Source organism: Coenobita brevimanus, chromosome 95, assembly GCF_032717465.1.
Source record: "Coenobita brevimanus isolate Jiangsu-jjx chromosome 95, ASM3271746v2, whole genome shotgun sequence".
Lineage (NCBI taxonomy): Eukaryota > Metazoa > Arthropoda > Malacostraca > Decapoda > Coenobitidae > Coenobita > Coenobita brevimanus.
Genome location: NC_137048.1, coordinates 34,098,810 through 34,124,446, shown reverse-complemented (window position 1 = coordinate 34,124,446; position 25,637 = coordinate 34,098,810). Strand labels below are relative to the sequence as shown.

The 25,637-nt window shown below is 40.9% G+C and overlaps 1 protein-coding gene across 1 annotated transcript; it reads right to left on the bottom strand.

Annotated features, from left to right (window-relative positions):
• Positions 1-6,652: 6,652 nt before the first annotated feature.
• On the bottom strand, positions 6,653-24,999 carry LOC145413213 (uncharacterized). The gene is made up of 6 exons (XM_080282940.1): positions 24,834-24,999; positions 20,034-20,179; positions 18,577-18,720; positions 13,450-13,664; positions 10,544-10,669; positions 6,653-7,507 (listed from the first exon to the last, which is right to left on the bottom strand). The coding sequence occupies exons 1-6, from the start codon at positions 24,982-24,984 to the stop codon at positions 7,339-7,341; spliced, it is 951 nt and encodes a 316-aa protein (XP_080139066.1). The 5' UTR covers positions 24,985-24,999; the 3' UTR covers positions 6,653-7,338.
• Positions 25,000-25,637: the final 638 nt, after the last annotated feature.

The following is a 25,637-nucleotide window of genomic DNA, read 5'->3' as shown; positions in this document are numbered from 1 at the left end:
TTGATTACTATTCAAAGCCTCAAGTTTGAAAAATGTTAGGAAATTGCATGTAAAAACTTGTACTTTATTTACAGTCAAAACCCTCCAGTGCGCAATGGTTACGAAAATTGGACAAATTTGTCTCCTTGGTTGTAAGTCAAAAACCCCCAGTCTGCAAATAATGGTTAGAAAATTTAATCTCCTTGGTTACTAGTCAAACCCACCAGCCTGCAAATAATGGTTACAGAAAATTCAAATGTACAAATGAGTCTACTTGGTTACTAGTCAAAATCGTCTCCAAACTGCCATGAGCTGAAAGGGCTAAAGAAAAACAAAACTACCGGTACCTGAAACGTTTTCGTCCATTGAATCCAAACCCCCGTCTTCTTGGTCACGAATTCAAACCAGTTTTCTTGATCACGAATTCAAACGCCGGTCTTTTTGGTCACAAATTCATACGCCCGTCTTCTTGGTCACTTGAATTCAAACCCCCTTCTTGGTCGCTTGAATTCAAACCCCGGTCTTCTTTGTCGCGTGAATTCAAACCCGTCTTGACCTTTACTGCAAACCAGGTCCCCTGACTCCAGACTCCCGTCTTAGTCGCTTGAATTTAAATTTCGGTTGATATGAGGCACTGGAAAAAATGAGTTGCTTTAATAATTTGTAGGTTAACCCACGAAAATCCAAATTAACAGATGCAACCCTAAAATAAATCTCGTCCTTCAATTTTATGCTTTACTACCATACCACTATATACAATTTTTGCAAAGCTTAACTCGAGATTATGTTCTGAACACTGAAATCTGCTGAAAAACCACGTGAAAACATGCATTATTTAAACTACCGCTGCTGCTATCGTCGCCATCTTGACTGCCCAGATTTAACACTAACACGAAATATGCTGCTGGATCACGAAAAAGTGCAATGAAGAGTACGAGTGACAATGCTACGATCCTATTCTGGCACTGAGGTATGGAAAATAAAAGTTGCAGAAGGCGAAAAATCAAAGTGAAGCTATCATGTGGGACGGACAGCTGAAACAAAGACGCTACTGGTTAAATCTCCCAAAAATCCAGTTTAATTGACTTTCATTAACTTTACAAAGAGTCTAATAGTGTTCAATACTATACATGGAAGTCAAATTCACGAGAGTAATAGAAAGTCAAGTAGCGCAAACAAAAATTATTACTTACCCACAGAAGCTACACCCCTTCGCGTAGCTCGGCCGAACTCGAAATAAGCCGCCAATCACGGGAGATCTGTACCTCCCTCCACGCCCCGCCTCCCCTTCTCTCCATTCCTCCAGTCTCCCCCACCCTCATGTTCGGCCCTTCCACTCCATTATACGGTTTTCGTATTATTTGTGTACTGTATATATATTTATTTATATGGATGTATGTACGGTATATGTTCATGTACGGGTGTATTCCAATTTATCTTGATTAGCATCCAGTAAAGTAATGGCTGCCTTTACCATCTCTTTTGGGATAAAAAGAGTACGTTCACATTTATGGACAAGAGTGTGCATATTATGTATGTAAAAGATTACTGTAATTTGAATGTATAATGGAAGTTCGTAGTTTCCTCCAACCCCCTCCTCTCCGTCCCCCATTTTCTTCCCTTCTCCTCCGTCTCTTCGACCCTCATCTCATTTCCTCCATCCCTCATTCCCTCCACAACCCCCCATCCCTCCTCTCCCACTTCCTTGCCCTTTTTTTCCTCCACAAAAAACCGGCAGAAATTCCTTTACCCCCTTTCCTACCCCAAGCCCCCACCGTCCACCCTCCACCCACCCCTCCACTTCGGTGTTTCAGAACACTCGAAAGCATACTCGTTTGTTTTTACTTGAACCCCCCTTTCCCCTTATACCAAACTATTATATTCAGGATGGATTTATTTAAGGGATTTGTTTAGGGTATTTGTTTACGGGACTTATTTAGGTGTTTGTTTACGGGATTTATTTAGGGTATCTTAAGAATTATAAAGTAAGAGATATCAAATGTCCTGGTGAGTGATGAACAGGGTGACTTTAGGAGTGGCAGAGGATGTGTGGATCAAAAATTTTGCAGTAAGATAGTGGAGAAGGCTTGTGAGAGGGACTACACGGTGTTTATGGCATTCATGGATCCAGAAAAAGTAGGCATACACAAGTAGACAGAGAAGGAATGTGGAAGGTTTTGTTGCATGTACGGTGTAGTAAGCTGCTAGGTGCCGTCAAGAGTTTTTATGATGGTAGTGAAGCATGTGTAAGGGTAAATGGACATCTAAGTGAATGGTTCACGATCGGTGTGGGCGTGCGACAAGGTTGTGTGGTTTCTATTGTTGTTCTCTCTCTCTCTCTCTCTGGATGGATGGATGGAATGATACCTAGCCCCAGGCTCCTTCGCTCCTCAAGAGGCAACGTAGGATATTGGATGATGGATGGATGTGATGAGAGAAGTAAAAACACGAGTGATGGAGAGGGGGATGGCGTTGGTAATGAATGGAATATCTCAGATTTGTTGTATGCTGATGACGCAGTACTAGCAAATACCGGACAAGAACTTGGTAAGCTAGTGCAGAATTTTGCTGATGTCTGTGAGCGTCATGCCTTGAGAGTAAATCCAGAAAAAAGTAAAGTGATTGTTATTGAGAGAGGTGGCTCCCAGTGAGATGTTACAGTGAATGGAGAGACTAGAATTGGTGAGAGTTCAAATACATGGGTATAGTGATAGAAAAGAGAGGAAAATGTGCGAAAGAAGTGAAAAGTACAGTGACACAAGGAAGGAATGTAGCTGGTGCAGTGAAGGCCTTCAGAAGAAACAGAGGCTTGAGCGTTGCAGCTGCAAGAGGCACACATGAATTGTGAGTGCCAACATATGGATGTGAGACTATGGTGTGGCATGAAAATGGAAAGTCAAGAGAGAATGAAGTGATGGGACTACTGAGGAATATGTGAGGAGTACAGAGAGTGGATTGGATACGAAATAATGTGATTCGTGAAAGATGTAGAGTGAGGAAGTCGGTGGGCACCAGAGGCGAGGTAGGCCAAGGAGAAGGTGGAGGGATATGGTGCACGAGTGTGTGAGGGAAAGAGGTTTGGAAGTCGGTGAGGCTAAGGAACTGACAAGAGATCGAGCTGGCCGGATGAATATTGAGAAGCGCATGATAAGGGACTTGGCACCCCTTTTTAACGTGACAGCGTCCGGATTGACTCTATTGGATAAGTTTATGTGAAGCTACAGAACATGGTGAATGTTTTTGGCGTATCAGGCAGAGCCCGGATTCTGGTGGCTTCAATGGTGAGCGAATGGAAACGTGGTCCATTGGACTGGGCAAATTTGGGCTGTCTGGACGTTGCTACTCCTCACCCTGCCCTAGGGTGGGAAAGGAGGTCCCGATGATCATGATTTGTTAAGACTGCATCTATCCTCCCATGTAGGAAAATTAAAATCATATGGAGTTTCTTCGAATCAAGTGGAAATTACCCCACTACACCCCACCATCCAAACCAGAACCCCACTGCATCCCACTCAATCCCACAATTACCCCATTACACACCACCCAACACGATTACCCACTACGCCCACCTAACCCCACTACCCGCTAAACCCACCCAATTCGACCATTACTTCACTACACCGAACTCAACCAAGGCAGAATATCACTACACCCCACCATTACGCCACCGAACCAAGCGAGAGGGAGGGAGAAAGGAAGGATAGAAAGTAGGGCAAGGAGTAAGGAAAGAAAGTACGTAGGTTGCGCAAGAAGGAAAGTAGGGAAGGAAATAAGCAAGGAATTAAGTACGGAAGTATGTAACAAAGAATGGAAGGGAGGAAAGAAGCAATAAGAAAATAAGTAGGCAAGTAAGGAAGTTTGAAAGGAAGGAAGTAGGGAAGTATGAAGGGAAGGAAGTAGGGAAATAAGTGCGGAGGGAAGTGGGGAATTAGGTAAGGAAGTAGAGAAGTAAGTCATGAAGGAAGTATGTACGGAAGTAAGAAGATAAGGAATCAAGGAAGGGAAGTAATAAGGAAGGAAGTATGGAACGAAGGTTGGAAGGTCTGGAAAGAAGAATGAACGTAAAGGAAGGAAAGAAGGAGGGAAAAAACTAAGGAAGGAAATAACGTAAGGTAGGAAGGAACAATGAAAGAAAGTGGACAGGAAATTGGACAGGAAGAAAAGTGAGCAGGAAGGAAATTGGACAGGAAGGAAAGTGGAGGAAGAAAGGTGGTTAGAAAGGAAAGTGGAGAGGAGGGAAAGTGGACAGGAAAGTGATCAAGGAGGAAAAGTGGTCAGGATGGAAAGTGGAGAGGAAAGAAAGTGGCCAGAGAGGAAAAGTGGTCAGGATGAAAAGTGGACAGGAAGGAAAGTTGACAAGAAGGAAAGTGGAAGGAATGGAAAGTGGACAGGAAGGAAAGTGATCAGGACGGAAAGTGGAGGAAGGAAAGTGGACAGGAAGGTAGGTAGGTAAGGAGGAAAGGAAGGTAGGTAGGTAAGGAGGAAAGGAAGGTAAGTAAGGAAGGAAATTAAGGAGAAATGGAAGAAAGTAGGTAGGTAGGCAGGTAATGAAGTAAAGAAGGAAAACGGGAAGGAAAGGAGGAAAGAAAGGAAGGTCAGGAAGAATATAAGGAATGAAGGAGTGCAGGAAAAAGGAAGGAGTTAAAGGAGGAAGCAGGGAAAGAAGATAAGATGGAAAGAAGGATGAGGGAAGGAAAAGAGGAGGGTACATAGGGAACTAAGAACTGAAGGAGAGAGAGAAGGAAAGAAGGATGGAAAGATACGAGGGAAGGAAGGAAGCAGGGTATGCTGGGAAGTAAGGAGAAAGAATGAAGGAAGGAATGAGATATGAGGGAAAGGGTGGAAGGATAAGAGGAAAGGAAGGGAACGAAAGGAAAGAAGGAAGGAAGAAGGGTACATCGGGAAGTGAAGGAGAAAGGAGGAAGGAAGGATGAAGGGTAAGTCAGGAATTAAGCAGTAAAGGAGAAATAAGGAAGGAAGGAGGGTACGTCAGGAAGAAGTAGAGAAAGAAGAAAGGAAGTATAAGAGGGAAAGAAGGATGGAAAGGTAAGAGGGAGGGAGGGAAGGAAAGAAGGAGAGTACGTCAGGAAGAAAGGAAAGAAGAGAAGAAAAAACAAAAGGAACGAAGAGGTCAAGAAGGAAGAGAGGGAGGGTGGAAGAAGGGAAGGACAGAAGGAACGATGTCAGGATGGTAGGAAGGAAAGGGGTCAGGAAGGAAGGAGCGAAGGATGGAATGAAGGGAAGAAAGGAAAAGGTCACGATGGAAAGAAGGAAGGACGGAGGGGAGAAAAGGTACGTCAGGAAAGACACAGAAGGGAAAGAAGTAGGTGAAGAAGGAAGGAGGGAGGAATGGAAGGAAAAAGAAGGAAAGTAGGTAGGTACGTAAGCAGACAGGTAAAGTAGGTAGGTAGGTAGGTAGGTAAGTAAGTAGAGGGGGACGGACGGACGGTGGAGGGAAAGTAGGTCAGTCAAGAAGGTAGGTAGGTAGGTGGGCAGGAGGGTATGTAAGTAGGCATGTAGGTAGGTAAGGAGGCACGCAGCTAGGTAAGAATGAAAGAAAGGGAGGAACGAAGCAGGTAGGTCTGCAGATACTTATGTATTTCGGTAGGTAGGTAGGTAGGTAGGAAAAGAGGTAGGCAGTTAGGTAGGAAAGGAAGGAAGGAAGGCTGGTGGGTCTGTAGATATGTATTTTGGTAGGTAGGTAGGCAGCTAGGTAGGACAGAAAGAAGGGAAGGCAGGAAGGTAAGAAAGAAAGAAAGAAAGGTAGGAAGGTAGCAGGCAGGCTGGTAAATAGGTAGGCTATGTAGATAGACAAGTAGGTAAGGAAGGAGGGAGGAAGCGGGGAAAGCAGTAGGTCAAGTAGAAAGGGCAGAAGGTAGGTAGGTACGTAAGGAAAGAAGGAAGGGAAGTAGGTAGCTAGTGGATAGGTAGGCAGGCAGGTAAGGAAGGAAGAAAGGAGGAAAAGAAGTAATTCAGGTAGAAAGGAAGGTCAGTATGGAAAGGTTGGAGGGTAGGAAGGCAGGTGGGAGGGTACGTAGACAGCTGGGCAGGTAGGAACGGTTTTTATAACTTATGGGTCAAATATAACCATTAAAAAAAAAAAGTACTAGAGAGTCATCTTCCGGTTAAAGAAAAATCCGGAAATAAATATACAGATGTCGCAGATCTGAAGAAATCTAAATTGCATAGTCGCCGCCTTGTTTAAACCCCTAGACCATTTCACACGCCAGTAACCTCAATCACTCTCTACTTATCTTGCCTAGCTAAAAGTTCCTACACTCCTCATGATGGCGACATAGGATTGGGCAATGGATGGATGGATAACACTAAGGCATGCACTGGTATCATTTCCTTAGATAAGATGAATGCAGTTGTCCCTCACTGTTCATGGTTTCAAAATTGCTGGTTCTGATAAATTTCAATATAGAGTAGCTTAAGGTGTATTTTGCAATTATTTAACAATGTTTGTCGTTAATTCATCTGAAAACACTCTTCAAACAACTACATTCTAATGTCTTGTCATGTTTTGGAGCACTGTAAAGGGATTTAGGCAACCACATACTGTAGTTAAATATAACTTTTTGCAGAATCTGGATTCATGGTGGCTTGTGTTCCATAACCCCTGAAAGCAGTGAGGAACAAATGTACAGTACAAGGGTAATCAACATCGTAATAAAATTAACAAAATATATTTCAATGATCTCACAACACCCATCACCAAAATTGGAATGTGCAAAATGCTATTACAAAATGACAGCTTCCTAATATAGAGATCGTCAATTGATAATTCAGAGACAACACCCTGAAGAAGCTCATTTCATGCTAACAAAAAATTGTCAAAGTTTATAACTAAACAAGAACTGAATATAAACTGCAGATTTATCTACATTTCTTATTGCAATTGGTTATACAGATTTCAGGCTATTATGACTTGGGAAAATGTCAACTTCTTGCCTACATGTTAAGAATACTGAAGAGTAATGTCAAAATTTATACAGACTCAAGGATACATACTATCTTACACAATGTCCAATCTTACCATTTTCACAATACCACAGCCACTGATAGTATAAAAATATATACACTGAAGACTATAATAAAGTGTTTGACTGAACCACACTCACACATGATATGGTAATGCACAATATGCAAACATATGTACTGTAATTCTGCATGCACAATGAAAGTTTCCTTATGCATGTTTTATGGAATTAAATACAAAATTCAAGCATGAAATAAATTACTATTTAGCAACAGGACTCATCCCTTAAATTACTCATTCCACTGTAACAAAGGAACTACAGTCTTTACAAATCTAGCAATTCACAGACAACATTTAATGAGACCTCAACAATCCTGCTACTTCTTCTTCTTGGTTTCTTTCTTGACTGGTTTTGAAGTTGATCCTGAATGCCTGAAAGTTACAAAGGCCACCAGTAGCACCAGTACCACAAGAATGCCACCTCCAGCATACAGGGAAGATGGGTTTTCACGCAGCCAATCAGCACAAAATTCTGTGTAGTCATCACTGTGAGAGGGGGTTAATAAATTAGGGGAAATATTTTACTTAAAGAGGGTATATTAGTTATAGAACTGCTGAGCCCCTTGATGCCAGGCAATATTTTTTTTAGTGTACTCTTGCTGCTACATGATGAATTTGTTCAATGCATAAGGGACCTGTAATACTGAAGGAATTATTGCAGGCATTAACTTAGAGAGTCTCTGTAAGCTGAGTCAATAACATCTGAAGAAAGCAATAATAAAATATAAAAGATGTCAAACGATTCAGCATTTGATTCTTTGAAATGTACTTATTTAATCTCTTCATGACAGTAAACTCTTTGGTATTATATTACTGTACTTGGACAATTTTGTTTGGCTTGAGAGAAACCACTTACAGTGCTGGTATTAAACAATCTTAATGAACTCTTTCAGAAAAGCAGTACCTTTAACATTCAATCATTCTATTGTCTAGCAATAGATAGATAGATAGACAGATTTTAGCTCCAGTCAAACCAACTTGATTGTTGGTTTTATTACTGCAGTGTTCTTGATCATGGTCTTATTATATTTATAAAAAAAAAAAAAAAAAAAAAAAAATTACCTTCAATACTTCAGGTAAAAGTGTCTTAATCATAGTTAAGCCATGAGAAAACTTGAGGAAAATCAAAGGATGCACTAGAAATAATGTGCTCCTCCATGCAGTGAATTGCTAAAACAGGGGGGGAAAAAAGGGACTCAATAATTGGATGATTGATGGATCCATGGAAAATTAAATTAAAGATAAATAAGTGACTCTACACTAAGTGACAAGCCAAAAGGTTTCCTGTACACCAAGAAACCATTTACTACCCTGGGTGGTAACCATATGACCAAATTATGATGCCTGGTGGTTTAGTGGGTAATTACGGCACTCCAATCAGATTGAGTCAGTTCACGTTTATATCCAAGGGATGGTTGGGGTTTATTGCTCATGTAATGCCATTCTGGGATGAGTGAGGCTGGTCTCTCTCATCTTAAATGTCAGGACCAATTTGCCAAGCCCCGGGCTCCTACACTCCACATGGGGAACACAGGATTAGATGATGAATGAATGAATGAATGAGAGAAATCTATCAACTACTGTATCTATCTATAGCCAGATGCCATAATCCCATAAGGGGTGGCCATTTGTCTTTGAGTTTGTTGGTTTACAGGGAGGGGCACTAACCCTCTGCCAACCCACTTTTTGACACACAGGGAAATAAATAATTAATACAGAGATTAGATGATGGAAAAAAATAATAAAATACCCCAATATCCAACAGTGTTGTGTACCAGTGAGAGTGTTCGGTCAGCGAGTATGTCAGATATCAAAGCAATTTTCCCATGATACTGAAGAAAAGCCAGAAATGTGTTCCAGACCCAAACCCAATCTCTCATGTACCTTACTCAATCAACAGAGACTGATACAGAAACACCATAGGTAATGCAGTGCCTTCACACAGTGAACGAATTCAGAGTAAATGATTCAAATAGTGAATGAGCAGGGGGTAATCAGGTCCACAAAATCACAATGAATAAGAAGAATCCTGAGTGAACGAAACTGAGGAAAAGAGTAGGCCATAACCACCATCTCCCACACTGAACGACCCACTCCCCCTAGTAGACACTGCACAAGAGGCCAGAGCTGAGCAATCTGTTCAGCAGAATCCAATGGAAGACAAAGATCAGTAAAATTCTAGCGGCAGTGGATGTTCTGAGAGAAGAGGTCAAGGCAAATGAAACCAGCTACCTTAGGACACAGGAAATGCTCAGTGAAGCAGAAACCACTTTTCGTTATTACACTGAAAGGCACAATATGGAAGTCAACAGAAGAAAACAAACACTCATCACACACTACTACCGAACTCAAGAACAACAGGAGCCAGTTGCCTCTACATCATCTGCTACACTTCCAGGGGAAGACGATGATGATGTGATGTCAGTGGTGTTGTCTTTGGACTTTGAAAGTTTTATGGGAGAGGTGAATGAGGCAGAGACACATGGGGAAGTGGTTCAGTCAGGTGATGAGGGTGACATTGGTGACAGGAACGAAGGAGTGGAAGATGATGTGGCAGGGACACCCTAAGCGTATCTCCCTGCCTCGGAACCACCTGTATTCAAGTCAATCAGGACTGGCATCTGCTCCATTTAATGTAAATAACCACATGTTAAATATTTTATATATCTGTACTGTATGCGTTTGAAATGTGCCCTTTCGTACAACCACGAGCAAAAGTTTGCTGACAGTCCCTGCCAGGCATATATTTCCAAACACAGCCCATAGAGGGAGCAACGCTCGTCCACCAAAGTAAGGGAGAAGAGAGGAGACAGAAAGGGGGAGGGGAATGGGGACAGAGGCAACAAGATGGGAGGGAGAGGGAGGCAACAAAACAGGGCAGGGAGACAGCCTGTGGCGATGGTAGATGACACATACTGGTTCTTTTTTTTATTATTATTATTATTATTATCATTATTATTATTATTTTTATGTGTGAAATAAGTTTCTGGCGTGACGGAAGCAGTAGTGATGTCCAAAGGCTAATGGTTTGATAAAGTCTAGCAACCCATAAACAAGGCTTTGAATTTGATCAAGACGTTCAAAAAGGCCATAAGAAAATTCCCATCGTCTCAGGGTTAAGGATGTAAGAAATTAATTTAATCACGTCAGGTAATGTGAAGGTAGATTAGGAAGTAGAAGGACGTAAACTAAGAGGCAGAGAGAGAGAGGACGGGGGGGGAGAGGAGGGACAAAGGGGGGGAGAGGAAGGACAGGAGGGGGAGAGGAGGGAGAGAGGGGGGAAGGAGAAAGAATGGAGGGACGACGGGAGGACCCGAAGAGCCTCGTTTCACACTTAGAGAGAGGCAGGGTGTTGGACTAGCAAGGCACCAGACATTCAAACTGTTTAGATCATGGGAATGTTCCCCTCTTTCTAGTGTTCGGTCTAGCAAAGCGCCAGTTATTGATGCACCGGATAACGGGGTATGGGTGTATCATATATCCTTGTTTAATATGAATATGTAAACACAACACTGTACTCACAATGCAGTCTTTGGGTGTGGAATATTCTCTGCCCGTGCATTTCTGAAGCCATCTGTAGCAAAGGCAGTCAAGGAGCCTGCATCAACCACTGGCAGGGTGTAGCGGTAGAGTCGACCTTGCCGGAATCTGAAAGTTATTCATCTAGCTTAATTTTCATATCTTTCCCTGATACTGAAGTATTAACGTGGTTCATAAGATGGCTAATGCTGTACTAAATCCATTCTTCTATTCACTATAATCTGTTATGCCCTTCAGGCAGTTTTATGCGATGCAGACTTGGAAGGAGTTGTCTTTGATTGTACTACTAGTGGAAAAATATTTGCATAAAATCTGAAAAATACTGGAAACAAAAACAACACCTGTTGATGAACCTTGTGGTAGTTACCTCTCTTTAGAACTACAGTTGAGCTAAATGCAATACCTGCAACCTACTGAATCGATCCATCCATCATCCAATCCTACATTGCCCCATGAGGAGCGTAGGAGCCCGGGGCTAGGCAGCTGGTCCCGACATTTAAGATGACAGTGACCAGCCTCACTCATCCCTGAGTGGCATTACATGAGCAATAAATCCCAACCACCCCTTGGATATGAAACTTCACCGGCTCAATCCGACTGGAGCGCAATAATTACCCACTAAACCACCAGGTGCCAAAATTTGGTTATATGGTTACCACCCAGCATAGTAAATGGTTTCCTGGTATACAGGAAACCATTTGGCTTGTCATTCAATGCAGAGTCACCCACAGGCAGAGGGAAGAGGAAAGAATGAAGGAGAGAAAGATGGAAGAGGGAGTGTAAAGTCACCTGTAGGCAGAAGGACAAGGAAAGAGAGACAGAAGAGGACAAAAGGAATGAAGGATGGAGGAGAGGAAAGGGCAGACACCCGACAGCAGCACTACATTGAGTGAGTGGATGGTTACCCAGCGTAGTAAATGGTTTCCTGGTGTACAATAATAATAATAATAATAATAATAATAATAATAATAATAATAATCTGGTCTTTTGTTTCTCAAATGTGCCAGTTCTTCCATGGGATATTCACTAGCACTCAACACATACAGTACATTATTTTTACAATTATATAAACTGTGACATCTCTCATATACAATACAAACTTCTTCAGTAAAAAAAGATGAAAGTGGCAATAATTAAACCCTATAATCATCCGTCATAGTACCTCTCTCCAGGTCACAGCATTTTGAAAAAAGAAAGACTTTCAGCTGTCTCTTAAAGGATTCACCAGAAAAGAGTTGTTTCATGGACAATGGCAATCTTTTATATAATCTAGGGACTCTATACGCAAAAGAACGATCAGAGAAAGATGACTGGTGAATTGCTCCAGGCTCGTCAAGGCGAGAGGAATCATCTTCATTACGTAACATCACACCTGGGCATGCCAATGGGAGTTTTAACAATTTAGCAAGATACTTCGGTTCACCATACTTAAGAACCTTACTACATTACCAGTATCTAAACATGCATGTATCAAGTTAAAATAATTAGGTAATTACTGGTCTTCTAAAATAAAGAAAATTATACCGTAAATACAAGTTAGTGTGGGTGTGATGTACAGTACAATATATGGGTGCAATGTACCGTACACTCCAACATCATCATGTGTGAATCATGACTTATATATGGGGCAGGAAAATATTACTTAGCCACATTATAATTAATGCAAAATCTCTTATATTCGTTTATATTGTGTCTTATCACTGATGTTCACCATTCTTAACCATATTACAATGAGTAGTTTGAAGACATGAGAAATATAAATCATCATCATCATCATCCGGACCTCCTTTCCCAACCTAGGGAAGGATGAGGAGTAGCAACATCCAGACAGCCTAAGTCTGCCCAAATCATTGGGCCATGCTTCCATTCACTCATCATTCAAGCCTACGGAATCCTGACAAAAAATTACATACAGGGGGATGGCAAACAAAAAGCCTTACTCCCTACCAAGACATGCAGGAGGCAGACACACACACCATGTGGTCAGCTGACTGGCACTCCCACAGTGCTGCCAAAGATACTGGTTTCATATGTATAACTGCATTCAGTAAACAATGATTTTAGTAAATTTGTACGTTACATCACCTCATACTGGTCAAGGCAATTCTACCCTAATAATGAGCCACCAATCTCATTACTGATTAAGGTGATGATACTAATAAAACTGCTTAGACGAGAAACAAAATTTAAAAACTGCAAGGAATGCAGTCAAACCAACTGAAGAAATGATCCACCACACAAAAGCAGCTTCTGTATGGAGATTTCTCTTAAAGGAATCTCCATACGGAAGCTGGCCATGATACAGCTGACATTATCTATGGACTTCGAGCTATAGCAAGTGCCAAAACCATCTAATCACTTCCTAACAGTTGCTGGATAATGTCTGGGAAAACGAAGTCTGAGATGTGCAATAAAAAAAACTGTAATAATGTTACAAGTCCTAGCCTGGACTCTGACATTGAGTACTTATGGCATCCTGTTTCCTGCCTGTGAGTGTTGGCTGTGCAGTTAGTTACCATGCTTGTAACCACATTTCACTCTCATGGTAAGTCCTTCCAGGGTCAATGGCAGTCACCCATGATCTACTACATGAAGCAGTACAGACAGAACGAAACTGCACAGGGTAATATAAACGAAAGAAATTTTTCTGTGGTTTAGGGATACAAGACATTGTAACTTAATTTTACTTATTGAAAAAAAAAAAAAAAAAAAAAAACACCTGTTAATCAAATCATAAAAGCATTGCATCCTGAACTGCAAGGTAATAAACTGATTGAAATTAGCATGTGACAATAATGACATGGCATGGCAGCATTATAACAAAGTACCTTTTATTGTAAAGTATTGTACAGATAGGTTGAACATCAACACTTATCACTAATGCTCACAGGATGTAGGCTGGGAATGTCTTGACACCAAACCTCCTCGTTGTCTGTCCACCATCAACATCCCTATCTACTAGCGCAACATTCTTCCTGTTCTTCAGTGTGGCTGCTACAGCCTCAATGGTGGAGCGGAAGCGGGTGCATTCTTCACAGTCACCTCGCACAAACATCACCAACCAGTCACCTGTTGTAGCACCAGTGGCAGCCTGGGTCAGATGCTGCCAATGAAAAAATGCATGAATCATCATCTTAAATCTCTGTCCCACTTACATAGCTCACACAGATCCAAAAACAGGAACAGGAATGTTCAACAGTACAACAGAAGTATCAAAACAACAATCAATAAAATATCAACACAATAACCAGTAAAACTGGACAACAGATCCATTCATTCATCCCTCAAGCCTTTGCAATTCTTGGCATAACTGTAATGCAATAAGAAAAGTCTGAATTTCAATTATCTCCATAAAAACACTATTTCTCATGTTTACATGATGTGTGGAAATCTAGAACAAGGCTCTTTTAATCTCTTGCAGAATATGAATCTTAGAAAAATAGCAGCCTTAGGTATAATCTCACATTCAGTTCTGGGTGAGTGGTAGATGTAACGGATTTCATCCCCACACAAATACGTACAGTACATCCCCACAGTACGTGAGTTCCGAGTACGCAATCCCCCTTGTATGCGAAGATTTTTTTTTTTTTTTTTTTTTTTTAGTGCAGTACACGAATTGAACTCCCTGTCAGCAAGACGGGCAGTGAAGAGTGGCCCAAATCTGGGGTTACCTCGAATACGTGACATTGCCCCCCCAAGAAGCGATAACGGGTAAAGATGAGCAGCCATATTCTTGTTGGTTTAGTTATGCCATATCCTTGTTGATTTACCTAGTAAAGCCATAATCTTGTTGGTTTATGTTATCTTAGGTAATATGTCTTATATAGTTTCCCTGTATAGTACAATACTCAGGTCTGAAAGGTGTCTCAATGGCTGCCCATGAAGGTGGGTGCCACCCATATGTAATTTTTCCCATAAGTTTATGTATTCACAGTATGCGAATTCCTTGTACGCAATGGCCTCTGCCACCCATATAGGCGCGTACTAGGGGGATGTACTGTACAAGGATTGGGGAATTATGGACAGTACTAATTATAAGTACAAATTTTCCAAAATATCAGAACATTAACCATAAAAATGGTACTGCTAACTGCGGGAAAAGTAACTCCATAGGTAGCAGTGGAACTATAACTGTTATAGGCAATTTTCATTGTGACTAACTGAGGATTTGATAGCAAAAATGAATAACAGGCACTTTATGGCATGGACTTGGCATACAGTCCCCAGCTGCTGTCCCAGTTAGCCACCTGTTATACAAGAAAATTCAAAGTATATACTGTTAACAATTAGGTACAAAAAATGACAAAATTCATACTACAAAACAGAATAAGACACAAAAGCTTATTAACATGAGTAATATTATCTAATTAATTCAAAGCTAAAGGAACAGTCTGGTATCTGTATCTATATTTCACAACACACACAGTTATGGACAGGAATACCAATCCAATTTAGCTGAAAAATTATGAAACTCTTACAAGGTAATCTGAAAAGCTTGTTGGATTCCAATAATTGCATGACTCGATTTAAGAATTTAGTGTTTATTATGTTGCTGTTTATCAAACTGAAATGCATCAATATATAGGCCTATATCCACACCTATACACTAGTATCGCTCATCTCATACGCTCCAACACGTTTGAATCTCTTGGTTACCTAATAGCAGTTCTCCATATTGCTTGATCTCTGGCAGCCTCCCTATTCATTCCCTAATCCTTGAGGTCAGTCTATGTCCTCGTCCCAGGTTAAAAATTTTTGGTCTGCCTCTCGCAACCCTACCCCCAACATTGAGCCTTCTCACCTTCCGCACCAGACTATTATTCTCCATCCTCTCAACATACCCAAACCATCTCAATCTACCCCTCCTCATCACAACCCCAATACACTCCAATACTATCCTTCCTCTCAACTCTTCAATCATAATCCTAGCCCCCCTAGCAGGGTTGGAAAAAAGCGTGTCATAAATGATTTATGACAAGACAGTGATTTAAATCATGTCACAAATGTCATACATGTCACAAAATTAAAAAGCTTCAAATTTACAAAAATAAAAATCGAATGCTCTACATTTGAAAAACCATAAAAACTTACCATTACATAAAGCTCTATTTCAAGCTATCCCACAATATCATAGCTACAGTATAAATGTCAGATAAGGACAAATAAAACTAAAATGTCTCACCTGGTGGTCCTGGTGTCCACCACAGCTATTCATGATTTTAGATGCTTTTGCTAAATTAAAAGATAATACAACTGTAACTATTCATGTTCATCTGTTGTTATTATTATATATAAGTAAATCCATCCATCTATCCATATAAGTAAACATATAAATAAAGAAGAAAATATCTTCTTATGCATTCTCATTTGCCAAATAAATAAGACTGCTTGTGCAATTATGCATTTTTGACATTTATGACAATTTAATGTATAAAAAATAGCTGCATTTAATGTATTAAAAAGCATCTTTAAATCATTGTATTAAATCACTTGATTTAAGCCACACCACCCCTGCCCCCTAGGCCTCACATTCAAGGATGCACTACACATCCAACTAATCACTGTCATTTCTGTACACTTAAGCCTATGAATATCCTCTTCCTTTACAGCCCAGGTTTCACTACCATAGAGCATCACACTCTTAATGCATGCCGCATACAGAAATCTGTTAGCACAGAGGGAGAGCTCTTCCAATGTAAGGAGAGGCAACAGCTCCCTGAACTTCTTCCAACCACTCCTTACCCTAGCCACTGAGCTACTCCAGCTCCACCTCCCAACATATAGTATGTCCCCCAAAAAACAAAACTCTACCACACACTCAACAGACTCACCAGCAAGATCAGTTCTTTCACACCTGACAATCTCTATATGCTCTCCCTGACACATTGTGCACACGATATCGGAATCATCTCATAGTCGACCATTATTAGCACTATATCTCTTATGCACCCACTTGTTACATATACTGCACAAGATGGAGTTACTTCCCACACTCTTGTGGCAAACTGCAAATGCTACACACCCTCTGCATTGACAGTACTGCACTGTACTGCCACCAGCCCCAGATATCATCATTTTTGTGCAATATTTTCTATTAGTACTTATATATATATATATCATTCGTTCCTCTTTCTTCTGCCTGCGGGTGACTTTACACTCCCTATTGTGTCTTTCTTTCCTTCACTGTTTCCTCTTCCTTCTGCCTGTGGGTGACTCTACACCGAGTGACAAGCCAATGGTTTCCTGTACACCAGGAAACCATTTACTATGCTGGGTGGTAACCATATAACCAAATTTTGGCTCCTGGTGGTTTAGTGGGTAATAAAGGTGCTCCAATCGGACTGAGCCGGTGAAGGTTTATATCCAAGGGGTGGTTGGGGTTAATTGCTCACGTAATGCCACTCAGGGATGAGTGAGGCTGGTCACTCTCATCTTAAATGCCAGGACCAACTTTCCCAGCCCTGGGCTCCTACGCTCCTCATGGGGCTACGTAGGATTAGATGATGGATGGATATATATACATATATATATATATATATATATATATATATATATATATATATAAATATATATATATATATATAAATATACATATATATATATATACATATATATATATATATATATATATATATATATACAGTGCATCAAACAAGATTTAGGGTCTTAACATTATGCTATTCAATAACAACATGACATCTTCTTGCGTGAATTCTGGTATCTTGATAAAATGGAATTAAAGCAAAGTTAACATCTTATGGGAAACTTAATAGGAGACGGACCTCTCCAGAGCTTAATTTTCTATCTATCTACTGCCAGATGCCTTAATCCCATAAAGGGTGGCCACAAACAAATCGCCTCCAAGTCACCCTGTCCCCCACCATTTCACTGCCCCGCTCCCAGCTCACACCCTCCTCTCTCATATACCTCTCTACTCCATCCCTCCATCTCATCCTTGGCCTCCCCCTCCACCTCACTCACATACACTCTCCTCATCAGTCTCTCACTCTCCATCCTCTCCACATGGCCAAACCACCTCAATGTGTTTCTCCTAACGCTTCCTATCACATCCACATCCACACCACAATGCTCCATCACTTCCTTATTTGTCAGCCTGTCTCTCCATGTGGCTCCACATGCTCCTCTCAAATGTATAACTCATTTCCACTGCTCTCACTCTTGACGTGTGTCTCTCCAACAAGGTCCAAGTTTCACTTCTGTACGTTAAAGTTGGTATCACAATACTGTCAGGTAGCAGCTTTTTCATTTCCATGCTTCTTATCACTGCTTTCAAGGAATCAGCAACTTTTCTTCCTTGTTGTACCCTTTCAAGCACTTCACCCTCTACCTTCCATCCTTACTCATCACACTACCCAAGTACTTAAATGCACTCACATTTTCCATTTCCTCCTCATCCAACCTCACTGTAAATTCACTGACTTCACTTCTCTCGAAGACCATAACTTAACTCTTTCCTACATTCATCTTTAGATTCCATTTCTTACACACTCTCCCAAACTCATCCACCAAGCCTTGCAGCTCCCCTTCGTCTTAATTAACAACACAGTATCATCTGCAAACAACAGTACAGGGAGTTTCCAAACACTGCCCTCTCTCACTAGGGCCACCCCAACATCCACTGTCCTACCTCATATCTCTTTTATTACCCCATCCATATACAGACTGAACAACCATGGAGACATGACACATCCTTGTTTCGATCCAACCTTCAAATAGAAAAATCACTCAGTTCACTATCCAAGCACATTGCAGCCTTAGGATCCTCATACATACCCTATCATGGCCTTCAACAACTTCCCATCTACTCCATACATGCAAAACTCTATTTCCACCATTTTTTTTTTTTTTTTTTTTTACTTATAACAGTGAATCTGGTACATTTTTAACTTGAATATATGACCAATATTGGTTAAAAAACAAAAAAAGTGTATAAAGCATACATGCCAGTGTGTGAAACCAGGAAAGAGATAAAATATACTCCCAAAACAACAAACCTCAAAGTTTTCATCACTTAAAGCATGGACAGAAGACTCTGGATTTGTGACCAGGAAACTCAACATTATCTCATCGTCATCTGCTGGGCCTGTGTACAGCAGAGGCACTCCATTACGCAGGAAAATTATCCCACTGCCCATGCTCTGAAATTGTATAGAGTATATATAATTTCTATGGTAGAGGATTTATGATACACTTACGAATGCCCGATGTTAGGGGAAAACAAAAATTAAAGGGTCTTAGTAAATCAAACCACAATGTAGCTTATGATTATACTGTATATGGAAGTCTTGCAGTTCAGTACAGTATAACGGAAGTGTAATGATGTGATGAACTAGTCTTGATATAGTTAAATTTCAAAGACTGTGGTGTTATGTTCATAAAATATTCTGAAACCCTTCCATGGTTTTGTGATTATTACCAGTAAAAGATGCAGCTGCAAGTGCTAAATGAATCATTCATGGTTCTGTGATTGTTATTTACTGGCAGAAATATCCACTTGCAAGTGCCAAATATATCAGCTATAGGCCCTGGTTCAATGCTGTATTTTCTCTGTACATATCTATAATGGTTAACAGGCTCATTTGCTTCAAAGGGCTAAGTAGCAGAGAAGAATGACTGGCTGCAATGGCTCGCATGGCACACCTGTTAAGACACTGACCACTTACGGAATCCTATGGAGGAAATGTTTTTTTGATAGAATTTTTTTCTCCCCTGATCTTTATAGGACGTCATGGCACATTTCAAGAGATATAAAACCAAAGATAGTGAGTCAAGTCCCTTGTGTTTTCTTATTCCCCCTTCTCCCAACAAACATGTATTGCTTAGTTTTGTGCAGCCATGGATTACTGTACAGCGTTCAAACAGTGTCTCAGTAACTGGTCTACCATTGCTTAGCTACTTTACACACACAACAGGCTTGTGGTAAAGTACCAGCATACTGATTTTCACAATTCACTAGGGTATTTTTCAATGGAAAATGGCCACTGGTTTGCATGCAATAGTCAGAAAAAGAAATTTAGGTAAGCCTAGTTTAACGTTACTGACATCTCTATGCCACTCAACATTTTATAATTATTTTTCTGATTTCATGTCACTTTCTATAATGTTTACTGTCTAATGTTTCAACTACTATGCAGCTGAATAACTAACAACCAGACAGCTGAAATACCTTAGGAGATTATGTAGTACACAAATGTTTGGAGATTGAACTTACGTTTGCCAAGAACCTCCTGCAATGAGACTACTCACAATATTGTTTTGTGCTCTACAATATTTATATAGTGCAATTTCTATACAGTATTCAGTACTAATTTATATAACCTAAAGCCTGGGAAAAGCACTTCCATGCTGAACAAAATAATTTCGCATTAACCAAAAATTAAAAAGATGTCCTTAGACTAAAGAGGTTAAAATTATGCGTATGACTTGTAATGCATGCGCAGTGATAAGCTACCTTGCCTGAAAGTCCATATTGAGCGGCGAGTGAGGGTGAGTGAGTACGCACCACCCATGCATTCACTGCCTCTACTACATCTTCTCGTATTGATGCCAGGGTATCCTCAAGTTCCTCACAGCGGTCAGTGCACTCAGCCCCATCACCTGTGAGGAATAACATAACAAATGTTCAGAATAATACAATATACAGTAGTACAGCACACTTATATACAGTACCTGTACTTTTTATAAGCTAGAGTAATATACCTAACATATGGTTTCCTCCGATGACATCCTTCCCCTTATCTCTTTGAAGTTACACATGGCAATTATAATTTTAAAAAATAATAAGTTTTAACAATGGAAAAGTATGCTGTCAAGTTCCTAGGGACAGATATTAAGACTACTATTCCTTTTACTGCTATTCCTATTATGTCATAGTAGGGAATAGAAAAGAACAAGAGTGAGAGACTGGCATCCTCATCTTTCTTATACTGTACTGTACTGGTAGGGAAATATGGTGATTCACCATCCTAATGTTGTGCTGAATTGCAACCTTGTATTCGAAGAGACAAAAGAGGATGTTGCAGGTGTCATTATCCACCATGTTTCTGACACAGGAGACAATGCCATTCCTCCCTATTTATGAATTACAATACCCAAGAATATCAATTACTGAATCCAAAGCATTCACAAGTAAAGGGAGGAAGGGACCCAAGGAATGACATGAGCAATAATGTAGCTATGTCCATAAGCCCCTCAATTTATGCTGGACCTAGCTCTGTGAGACTCGCTGCACCACAAAATCATAATGCAGTGATTGCAAGTTCAACTGGTACCTTGGTGCTGGAGGGAAACTGTAGACACTTTCCCAGTGAAATCAAACATCTCCCAATACTGGTTGTTTGTACAAACTTCCCTCAACTGCTTCCCTATCCCTCAAAGGGATGATTACTACTGGGGTGGGAAGGCAAGACTAACAACTATCCCACCAGAAAAGAAGACCAGAAATACGCTGGCTACCATCAGCTATCAAATGATGTCTTCAGTAGCAGGGAATCCAAATGTGGTGAGAGTCCTCAAGCAAATCAGGCTTTCGAGGTTAGGTTTAGTGACAGTCCTGGGTGTTTAATATCTCGGGGTAGGAAAGGGGTTCTGGGGGGGCATAGCCCCCCAATTAGGTTAGGGTAACCAAGGTTTTGTGTGTGTGTGTGTGTGTGTGTGTGTGTGTGTGTGTGTGTGTGTGTGTGTGTGTGTGTGTGATTCAAATGATTCTGGCCAGGGTTAGATTGTTTTTTTCTAAATTACTGGTAAAGTCTGATTATAATCATAAAATGCGACACAATAAATACATTCACCCCTAATATACCTCACTAGGTGACAGGGTTATGAGAACGGTTGCCAACTAGCTCAAAGCTATACAAAAATGAGGCACTACTAAAGCCATAGTAACCACTTAAAATTCGCACAACTAATCTACTGCCGTAATGTGGTTCTAGGCTCATCTGAATGTGAACCCGGTGGACTGCAGGCTGAAGTAGCCCTTCTCCTACTGCCCACCATCCTCTTCAGGGAACAGAGAGGGAGATGAGAGACATTTATACTGCATAATCAGGCAGCGAGCTCTGTGATATCAGTGTTAACTTGTGATGACATTCATCTTCAGCACCTGTGTGGTACAGTACTGGTAATAGTGATCAATAATGAAGGTGAGTGCAAGAATAACATCAAATAGTCAAATATGAGCTACAGGCTGAGAGAAAAGTCAAATCTCTTGATATATTTACCAGCCTGATATTCCTCACTGGGTACCAGACTCTGGGACAGGATCGTATAAACTACACTACTGATGTCTCATGTCTCAAAGGCATGAATATATCCTGAACTGCTCCTGTTCCTATCTACCAGGGTACTGTTAACAAATTCTTAAAAATAAATAGTGACAGTATAAAAAGGAGTAAAATGTCTAATACTTAAAATTGTTATTATTATTTTTTTTTTTTGCCAGACACCTTCATCCCATAAGGAGTGACCACAAACAAATCGCCTCCATGTTGCCCTGTCCAATGCCATTTCACTGCCCTACTCCCAGCTCACACCCCCCTCTCTCATATACCTCTCCACTCCATTCCTCCATCTCATCCTTGGCCTCCCCCTCCACCTCACTCTCATACACTCTCCTCATCAGTCTCTCACTCTCCATCCTCTCCACATGGCCAAACCACCTCAATGAGTTTCTCCTAACGCTTCCTATCACATCCACATCCACACCACAATGCTCCTTCACTTCCTCATTTGTCAGTCTGTCTCTCCATGTGACTCCACATGCTCCTCTCAAATATATAACTCATTTCCACTGCTCTCACTCTTGACTTGTGTCCCTCCAACAAGGTCCAAGCTTCACTTCCATACATTAGAGTTGGTATCACAATACTGTCATGTAGTAAATTTTTCACTTCCATGTTTCTTATCACTGCTTTCAAGGAACCAGCAACCTTTCTTCCTTGTTGTACCCTTTCAAGCACTTCACCCTCCAAACTTCCATCCTTACTCATCACACTACCCAAGTACTCAAACGCACTCACATTTTCCATTTCCTCCTCATCCAACCTCAATGTATATTCAATGACTTCATTTCTTTTGAAGACCATAACTTTACTCTTCCCTACATTCACCTTTAGATTCCATTTCTTACACATACTCCAAAACTCATGTACTAAGCCTTGCAGCTCCCCTTCGTCTTAATTAACAACAGAGTATCATCTGCAAACAACAGTACAGGGAGTTTCCAAACACTGCCCTCTCTCACTAGGGCCTCTCCAACATCCACTGCCCTACCTTGTATCTCTTTTATAACCCCATCCATATACAGATTGAACAACCTTGGAGACATGACACATCTCTGTTTCAATCCAACCTTCAAGCAGAAAAATTCACTCGATTCACTATCCACATGCACTGCAGCCTTAGGACCCTCATACATACTCTTCACAGTATTCAACAACATCCCATCTGCTCCATATATTCTTAATACTTTCCACAATCCTTGTCTATCCACTCTGTCATATGCTTTCTCCAAATCCATGAAGACTGCATACAGCTTCTTTCCCTTCTCCAGAAACTTTTCCATAAAAGATCTAAGAATGAATACCGGTATCTGATCTACACAACCTCTTCCCTTCCTAAAACCTCCCTATTCTTCTCCAACCAATTCCTCTGTTAATTCACTAACTCTGTCAATAATTATCCTACCATGTACTTTTCCTATTACATTACAAAGACAAATGTCCCTATGCTTACCACACACTTCATTTTTCCCTTTTCCTCTGTACATGGGAATAATTATACCTGACTTCAACTCTACCTTCCTTCCAGGCCAATCTGCACATCTTCCACATCCATTTTACTACTGTACTATCTCTGCCTCATGCTTCAGCATTTCACCACACACATTCCAGCAATTCCTGGGGCTTTCCCCATTTTTACTTTCTTCATTGTTTCCACAGCTTCCATCCTACTGATCTCTTCCTCTCTTTTCACATCCCTCCATCTCCTAGCCATTTATACTCGCGCTACCCAAGTCTATCTATCTATCTATTGCCAGACGCCTCAATCCCGTTCGGGGTGGCCACAAACAAATCGCCTCCACGTCGCTCTGTCCCCCGCCATTACACTGCCCCGCTCCCAACTCACATCCCCCTCTCTCATATACCTCTCCACCCCATCCCTCCAACTCATCCTCGGCCTCCCCCTCCCTCTTCCCCCCTCCACCTCACTCACATACGCTCTCTTTGTCAGTCTTTCACCCTCCATCCTCTCCACATGGCCAAACCACCTTACTGTATTCCTCCTAACGCTTCCTATCACATCCACATCCACACCACAACGCTCCTTTATATCCTCATTTGTTAGCCTGTCTCTCCATGTGACTCCACAGACTCCTCTTAAAAAACTTATTTCCACTGCTCTCACTCTTGACTTGTGTCCTTCCAGCAATGTCCAAGCTTCACTACCATACGTTAGAGTTGGTATCACAATACTGTAGTGTACTTAAATGCACTTACATTTTCCATTTCCTCATCATCCAACCTTACTGTGACTTCATTTCTCTCAAAGCCTATGACTTTACACTTCCCTGCATTCACCTATAGATTCCATTTCTTACACACTCTCCAAAACTCATCAAGCCTTGCAGCTTCACTTTGTCTTCACTTAACAGTACAGTATTATTTGCAAACAACAGTACAGAAAGTTTCCAAACATTGCCCCCTCTCAAAAGGGCCAATCCAACATCCACTGCCCTACCTTTTATCACTTTTATAACCCCATCCATATACAGACTGAACAACCATGGAGACTTGACAAAGTGATACGCCACAATCTTACACAAGTTCTCATTCGTGACTGAACTTGTATAGTCAAGCTGCCCACCATCACACATAGGCAACCTAGCCAATACAAAAAGTGGGCTGCATTCAATTTGCTGAACTTTTATAAATGACGATAACAGATACACCGATTCTATTCACTGTAATCATTGTGTTCAGTTCAGTTTTGCAGAGACAATCAAGACTAAGAAAAGCAAACGGCAGCTTACACCATAGACACAGATTTCTCAGTAAAATGACTTGTAACAAGGTACATTTTCGTGCTGCAATTTAAGGGGTCACTATCGGTTAGAGTCTGCAGGTTCCTGGGACGTGATTGGTGAAGAAATAATCTTGATCCGTCAAACTGGCAGCATAAAAGTGCGGTTTTAGGTGGAGTCCATGCGCACAGTGTCAAGCACATAAAACATCTGGCTTTTATTAGAACTTACTGAACAAAACTACTATATAATGTTCGTCTTTGATGGCTTGCCTAACTTCCTCCTCGCTTAGAAACTCAAGCTTGCCGCTAACAGGGAGGCTCCACGCCAGCAGAATAATAAGAATCCGTAAGAAACGAAATTTGACAATCCACCCGGCCATTGTTGTTGACGTCTGAGAGCAACTGCACAGTGCACACAGCTGACGGAACTTTTTACACGGAAATCATGTAAATTATCTATTTAGGAAAATTATTCTTACTGACACGCAAATAATGTGTCGAAAATGTACTTAAATGTTTCTTTATTGTACCTATGTTTTAAATCTGTATTTTCTTCAATATAATACAAGTAGCTTTAAATGAAAATTAAGTGCATTACTTATAGATCTGTATTTTTTTTTTCCATATATGCAAGTAACTTTGAGCGTCGTGCCAAGGAAACTTTACCTAACCGACTTGTAAGGCTAAGCTACAAATTAAGACGGTAACAGGATATCTCGAACGGAATAATCAAGTTCAGTGATGCCAAAGCTTCGAAGGAAGCAGAAGCACATCACTCTCGGACTTCCGTGACCTGCCTGTAACTAAAATCGTGTGGTGCTGGTCAAAATAAAATATTAAGAACCAACCCGACCACGAGGGTTAAACGGAAACCGTATACAGATGCTTACAGATCTTACGGAAGAGGCTTATGAGGCTGTTGTGTCTTTTAAGTAAACCTTTGCCCTTGATCACTCCAGAATTTATCTAGTTGCTCTTCAAACGCTGCCACTGATTCGCGATTTACCACCCACTCTGGCAATGCATCCCACAT